This window comes from Centruroides sculpturatus, unplaced genomic scaffold (genome assembly GCF_000671375.1).
Source record: "Centruroides sculpturatus isolate CEXI.00-Female unplaced genomic scaffold, Cexi_2.0 scaffold1825, whole genome shotgun sequence".
NCBI classification, from domain to species: Eukaryota; Metazoa; Arthropoda; class Arachnida; order Scorpiones; family Buthidae; genus Centruroides; species Centruroides sculpturatus.
This window is the reverse complement of record NW_019386152.1, coordinates 96,909-104,993: the sequence shown is the minus strand read 5'-3', so window position 1 is coordinate 104,993 and position 8,085 is coordinate 96,909. Positions and strand designations below refer to the sequence as shown.

The 8,085-nt window shown below is 25.4% G+C and overlaps 1 protein-coding gene across 1 annotated transcript in view; it reads right to left on the bottom strand.

Moving 5' to 3' along the window:
• Positions 1 to 8,085, bottom strand: part of LOC111613828 (AP-3 complex subunit delta-1-like) — a 115,976-nt gene that overhangs the window by 13,469 nt on the left and 94,422 nt on the right. The window contains exons 15-17 of the mRNA XM_023355179.1: positions 4,119 to 4,305; positions 3,850 to 3,922; positions 2,954 to 3,212 (exon numbers count right to left, since the gene is read on the bottom strand). Coding sequence (XP_023210947.1) covers positions 2,954 to 3,212; positions 3,850 to 3,922; positions 4,119 to 4,305 — 519 coding nt within the window. The remainder of the gene's footprint in view (positions 1 to 2,953; positions 3,213 to 3,849; positions 3,923 to 4,118; positions 4,306 to 8,085) is intronic.

The window sequence follows — 8,085 nt, the reverse complement described above, 5'->3', positions numbered from 1 at the left end:
AATTTTCATGAATTACTTTTTATCTTTTTACACACTTCTTTATGCATTAAAACATTTAAAAAGTAAGTAAAATAAAAATGCAAATTATTGCTATTTAAACTATATATATATATATATAGTTTAAATAGCAATAATTTGCATTTTTATTTTACTTACTTTTTAAATGTTTTAATGCATAAAGAAGTGTGTAAAAAGATAAAAAGTAATTCATGAAAATTCATCTTTAAACATTATACTCTTAATTAAGATTTTGAAGTATTTGACTTCTATATTAATGCAAAGTAAAAAATTTGCATTTATGGATGAAAAGTCTTGTTTCTTTCTAACATTTTTGGAGATTTTATATTTTTTGTATTTAGACAAATGATTTTTTTTAACAGTTTTTAACAGTTTATGACTTAAATATTTAATCTTTAGCATGTTGTTATGGCATCTTATAAGCAATGCATGTATACAAATTCCATTGGGTATAGTGGATATTTTATTACTTACGACAGAATTGTTTTCTATTATTCTTTAATCATATTTGATTTATTTTTAAATATTGAATTGAGCCTTTTTTTATTTTTTTACTTTGATTTTGATAAATCAAATATAAAAATAAAGCTATACAAGGATAAGAACAATAGATATTTTATAATAAGTAACAAAATATCCACTAACTACATCTTATGAAATGTATGAGGTCAGTCCAATATTAAAGGCACAGGCCAAAATTACACTAACATTTACAATTAAAGAAAATATTTAATGCATTTTACAAAAACTACACACTTTTGTTTATTTCTCGACATAATTGCTGTAAATGTTGAGACATTTATCCCAGCATGATACTAGTTTGAACATCCCTTCACAGTACTGTTGCTTGAAGTAGTCAAGAACGGTGTCTTGCAATTCCTACTGATTCACGAAGTGTTTCCTTGCCAAAAATTTCTTTAAAGGTCCGAATAAATGAAAATCTAAGGGAGCTAAATCTGGACTATACTCCACATGGCAAATCAAACCAAACTGTGATTGGTACAATGGAGATCCTGCAACATCTTCTGTATGGTCCAGATTTAGCCCCCTTGGATTTTCATTTATTTGGACCTTTAAAGAAATTTTTGGCAGGGAAATGCTTTGTGAATCAGTAGGAATTGCAAGACACCGTTCTTGACTACTTCAAGCAACAGTACTGTGAAGGGATGTTCAAACTAGTATCATGCTGGGATAAATGTCTCAACATTTACAGCAATTATGTCGAGAAATAAACAAAAGTGTGTAGTTTTTGTAAAATGCATTAAATATTTTCTTTAATTGTAAATGTTAGTGTAATTTTGGCCTGTGCCTTTAATATTGGACTGACCTCATACATTTCATAAGATGTAGTTAGTGGATATTTTGTTACTTATTATAAAATATCTATTGTTCTTATCCTTGTATAGCTTTATTTTTATATTTGATTTATCAAAATCAAAGTAAAAAAATAAAAAAAGGCTCAATTCAATATTTAAAAATAAATCAAATATGATTAAAGAATAATAGAAAACAATTCTGTCGTAAGTAATAAAATATCCACTATACCCAATGGAATTTGTATACATGCATTGCTTATAAGATGCCATAACAACATGCTAAAGATTAAATATTTAAGTCATAAACTGTTAAAAACTGTTAAAAAAAATCATTTGTCTAAATACAAAAAATATAAAATCTCCAAAAATGTTAGAAAGAAACAAGACTTTTCATCCATAAATGCAAATTTTTTACTTTGCATTAATATAGAAGTCAAATACTTCAAAATCTTAATTAAGAGTATAATGTTTAAAGATGAATTTTCATGAATTACTTTTTATCTTTTTACACACTTCTTTATGCATTAAAACATTTAAAAAGTAAGTAAAATAAAAATGCAAATTATTGCTATTTAAACTATATATATATATATATAGTTTAAATAGCAATAATTTGCATTNTTATTACAAATATCGTAAATAACAGTTCACAAATGCATATATAGAGATATTTTTTGAAATAGGGGGAAATGGTCTTCACAATTTGAAATCGATCGAACACACTGTCTCAATACACTCGTATAAACGCGCGCCATCTATCGTGGATTAAATGTACTATGCAAGAAACCTTCGCGGGAGTGTATTAAAAAACTTTCCTAAGTTTTATGGCAATCGTACTATGCCACAAACCTGCGCAAGAGTATATTAAACAACTTCCCAAAGTTTCATGGCAATCAGATAAACAGTGTGGTAATGCATGAAGGACATAAGACAGACACACAGACACACATTCATTTTTATATATATAGATTATCAATTTTTTCAATCAGTTCTGTATTAAGTTATGTTAAGAAAAATTTTATTAGAATTGGGCAAAATGTATAGCCAGATATAAATGAGGCAGCAAAAATGTAACCACTGGATAAATATATTTCAAAATAATATCAGTACACAGTCAATATTCAGGAAATGACTTTTGAAAGTCACAGTATGCAAATGGCATATCTTTGGGTATGTACTGATGTTATTTTGAAACACATTCATCCAGTGATTATGTTTTACTTCCTCATTTATATCCTGGCTATACATTTTGTCCAACCCTGTAAAAGTTAAAAAATATAAAATTTTATAATAATCTACTTGAAATAAATGACAAATCACTCAAAACATTACATTTGATATCATATTAAAAATTTCTTAAAAAACAAAATATTCTATTCTTTAAGATATTTTTAATATGCTTATCGTTTTTTAATTTTTTATATATATTATTAAAACATTAAACATTTATAAAATTGAAAGTATGTTTACAATTTCATATATATGAAATGTTCTAAAAATTTTTGTTTCCATTACTATTACTAATTAACAACAAATAAAAAATTACCTGTTCAGAATTATAAAATTATAAAAAAACAACAATGAAGAATTACATATTTACATAAAATGAAAAAACATACTCATCAAGGTTGATGTCTAAAGCTTTATGAGGATCATCTGGATTTCTATCATCATCATCTTCATCATCAGTTAATCTAGCACCATCAGGCATTTCTTCTTTTAATATTGTCACCTCATGAACAGCAGAAATATCATCTTCACTATCAGTTAAGACATGTTTTCCTTTTTTGGTTTTTCTTTTTTTCTTTTTATTTTTCCTTTGTGTATTCTTTGTTTTAATATTATGTGTATTTAAATATTTATCAGAAGAAATTAATCCTGCAATACAGTTTAAGAAAACAAAAGATTAAGAGTAAGAACTGTTTGAAATGTCTTTATTTATAAAAATAAATCAATGCTTGTCTTTAGGTCAATATGCACTTTATGTCAATATGCAATCAGAAAGCTCACATTATATAATACTACTACTAAATGTTTAGGTAAGAATAACTAATTGTACTTTTATACAAATTACGAAACTTTGTATACATTACTTTAAATTACATAATTTCAGAATATTTAATTTTCAGTGATACATATATTATATAAAAATAATTAGCAAACCAGACATGATTATAACAGCATTACTTGTTTCTTATAACATTATCAAAACAACAAATTAAATATTGCTAATAAATAATTATTTTCTCATTAAAAAATACATTATTTACATGAAAAAACATATATTTTCTCTCTTTAATTATAACTGACATTTAGCAGGCTCAGAATAAAACCAATTAAACAAATTTTTTTTTTTAATTCTCCTTAATTCTCTTGCTTATTTAGAAAACTTAATTTTATTATGAATTTGTTTTTATATCTAGTAAATTAAAAACAAATGTATTGATTACATTTATAACTATAAGTTACTTACTTACTATATTTTTATTGTCTAAAAGCATTTCATTTAAATTACCTGGTATATGTAATGGAACAGTTAAATCAATATGAGCAACAGGAATATCATCCACCATTTCATTCATGTCATTCTGAAATAATAAAATATTACTAATTAATTCATTAATTCTTAAGTTTAAAATCAATTAAGTTTACTATTAAACCTTTGGAACTTTTCTGTTTTATCCCCACCAGTTGCATTGCATGTCACATTATGTTTGAATGTGAGCTGTCACATTGCTTACAAAACAACGAAAGCATTTAGTTCAAGAGAACAAAATTTTATACCTTTCCAACTTTATGTTGTTTCCCAGATTCCCTTTCTTTCTTTTTTTTAATTTTATTCTTTTCATTCTTCTCTTCAACTTTATTAGGCATTACAATATGGTGTGTTCGTACAGGTAGTTGTTCATCATCTCGAAGAGGTCTAAATAAGTATAAAATAGTTAAATGAAGTTTCTGTAGAAATGCAATTTAGTTTATTCATAGTCAGAAGCTAATAATATTAATAGTATCTCATAATGTTTAATCAAGAATAAATTTTGTATGCTATGAAACATTCCTAAATTATTAGGATCTATAAGTACAATATATCCATCATATAAAACTATGTAATAAATATAGCATTATTTTATACTTTACTAGCTTACCCGTTCAATTGGCTACTATTATGTTTATTTCTTAATTTTGGAATTAAAGAAAAAATATAAAAAAAAGGAAACCCTTTCCTAAGTTTTGTTCTATTTATTGATACAATTTAAAATATTTTATGTCTTCAACATTCATCCATAAAAAGGCATAAGGTATATTAACAATTTTTAAAACAAGAAACACACACACTATCACTTTACAAGCTTTATGATTGGTCTTATTTTTTGTAACTATTAAATATAATTTTATGTTTAATAGTTACAGAGTCTGCTGCAATCAAACATTGTGATTCAAAAGTTTTAAATCTATCAAAGAATTTAGGAAGTACAGATATAAATGACTTCAAACATTTTCATTTTAATAAAAAAAAACCCTGTTCAAATTGAAATAAAAAAAAAACACTAAAAACTTCTTTATACAACTAATTATGAATGAAATAAGAATGAATGATCAATTATGAGTGAAATAAGAATGAATGATCAATTATGAGTGAAATAAGCAAAAATGACTTTTAATGAAGGTAAAAAAATAAACAAACTTCAGATAAATAAAAAATTGTTTTAATGCAAAAAAAGCATTTTTGAAAAATATCTTCACATCATCAATTTAATATAAATACTGATCAGAGAAAATATTTTTGATACTGCTTGGCCTTAAATTCAGTTTTAAAATTTGTTAATAAATAATTTTATTGGGAATAATATATAATTTATAAATTTTTAAAGTAAAAAAAAAATTAACTGTACAATATGAATGTAAAAGCATTATACAATGTGTTCAATTTAACTTTTATCCATGTACAAAATAATCTTTCCAGTATTGTAGTGTATCATTTATGCAATAGAAAAGTATAATCATTTTACAATAGAGTTTGTGAGTATAAGACATTTCATTACTGCTTTACCAATTAGTAGACTGCATGATGTTAACCCTTTTATTGTTATCAGCATTGTGTGTTACCACAAGATTTGTCAACATGACATTAATAATAAGCATCTTGTTCTTACGACTAGAAAATTTCTGTACTGTCATACAATTTACACATATCTCTTTATTAAACAAATTATTTTATTTTACTGTAAACACCACAATAAAATTAATGCACCATCTGCATATACTTGTGCAATGCTGAAAAGATATTTTTGTACGGTACTTGGATAAATGTAAAGTGAAAACCTTGTTTACTTTTATATTATTTGTGCATGTGTGTATGTATGTAAAGAATATAAAAATGACATCAAGGTAAAATGAATTAGGAACAAATTTTTACTTTTTGGATTTTACTTAAAAGCAAAAAATAATAATTATATTTGATGATTAGATGTGCAAAATCTTAGTTCATTCCAACCAATTTTTAGAACCAATTTTTCAGAATTTTTAGTTATATATCAGTAAGAAAATATATATTGATTGATTTATTTTTTTATTCTCTTTAAAAAAACTTATTATTATTAATTATTACAAGCAATTAATGCTCAAAATAATTAATGATAATTCAGTTTTGGATTGGATTTAAAGAAAATTTAGTAGTTTTAATACTTGAAATTTATATTCTTATTATTATTCACACTGAATAAACAAATTTCTGCATAATTCTATTTTTCGTGTTAGCTGCATTGCTATTTTATCAGTTGCAAGAGGCTATTTTTTGTCATAACACCAGACCATAAAGATTAATACTGTTTATAATAAGTTTAGTAAAATTTTCTTTTATCAACAGTCTGAACAGTAATTTCACACAAAACAAAATCATCAATTCATTAAAATACTACAATGGCACTGTTATAGACTCTACTTTCAGCAATGCATGTGCACACACACAAAAATATATAATATACATATACCTATCTAAACAATATGAAAATTAGATAAGACAAGAAGCAAGAGATAATAAAACGCAAATAAGTAAATATATATACATATATATAATCATCTCTTATTGCTATTCTTTGAAAATAATCCAAATATGAAAAAATCAATTACAGTAATTGAATTTACACATTTTAGAATGTTACTCATTGTACATGAAAACCAATTTTAAAACCAATGTGACACAAATGAAAAAAAAAAACAGCATAAACAATTTTAAAACTCCAATTTTAACTTATAACAAGATAAAAAAATATTTTATATATGTTCTAGTTAAATTGTAATCAAAGTACATAGCCTTTTTTTTTTTTTTTTCAAGCTTTGATCCATAAAAGAAAAGACAAGTGTAAATATCAAAATGAATTTATTACCAAAAGTTAGGTACAAACATGGTTACTTTACGACATAACCACTGTGAAGATTGAGGCATTTGTCATATCTGTGGATGAGCTTTTCCATCCCCTTGTCATAGAATGTTGCCACCAATGACTTGAGATGTGCCCTAACGTTGTTTTGATCATCATCATTAGTCTCAAACCTCTGCCCTCCTAGCAACTTTTCCTATTCAGGAAAAAGGTGGAAGTCGCTCGGCGCTAAATCAGGACTATATGCTGGGTGTTCAAAGATGGTGAAGACTTCCACCTTTCAGACTTCCATCCAGCTTAAAACTTTTTAATGTGTGAAGATTTCCACCTCTTTCCTGAACTGAAAACGTGGCTAGAAGGGCAGAGGTTTGAGACTAATGACGATCTTCAAAACAACGTTGTTAAGGCCATCTCAATTTACTGGCAGCAACATTCTATGACAAGTGGATGGAAAAGCTCGTCCACAGATATGACAAATTCCTCAATCTTCACGGTGATTATGTCGAAAAGTAACCATGTTTGTACCTAACTTTTGGTAATAAATTCATTTTGTTATTTATACTTGTCTTTGTTTTATGGACCATAGGAGCTTGAAAAAACTGCTCTCATATATCCAATTTTTTATAATAGCATAAAAATAAAAAGTAAAAGTCCAACAATTATCATGGCTTGTAATATATAAACAAAAATCTTGTTAAAAAGAAAGAAAAAAATAGTGTTTTAAGAATTCATAAATTCCAAAGAAAAAGAGTATGCTGAACATTTTAAATTTCAAAATGAGAGGGTTTTTAAACAAATAATAAAGTTGTTAAAATAATTACCTATGTAGTCAAAAGTTTATTTATTTTTAACAAAGTCATTAATATTTAAAATTACTTTCAAAAATTATATTTAAATAACTCATAATATTTTAAAAGTTTTACATCTAAAGTTGACTTTACAAATAAATAATATAGCAAAGTCTCATTGACAGTTTTAATCAACAAGAAATTAAATAATGTAATACAGTGGTACCTCAGGATACAAAATTAATCCGTTCTGAAACTGAGATTGTATCAAGAAAGTTGTAAGGTGAATCATTTTTCCCCATACAATTACATGTAAAACCAAATAATTCATTCCAACACGAAAAACACACTCAAATTAAAGCTAAGTAGTACATTAAAAAAAATAACTATAGTAAGGAAAAATGCTGAAAAATGCATTTTGTAGTTGTAAATGTATAAATAACCATAATAGAATAATAACTGATAAAAAAAAATGTAGTTTTATTTGCACTTTACCTTTGAGGATAAACGATGGTGAAGATGTAAACTGGTGGCCGAGGAGAGGGAGAAGGGAAATGATACTAAAACTTAACTTACATAACA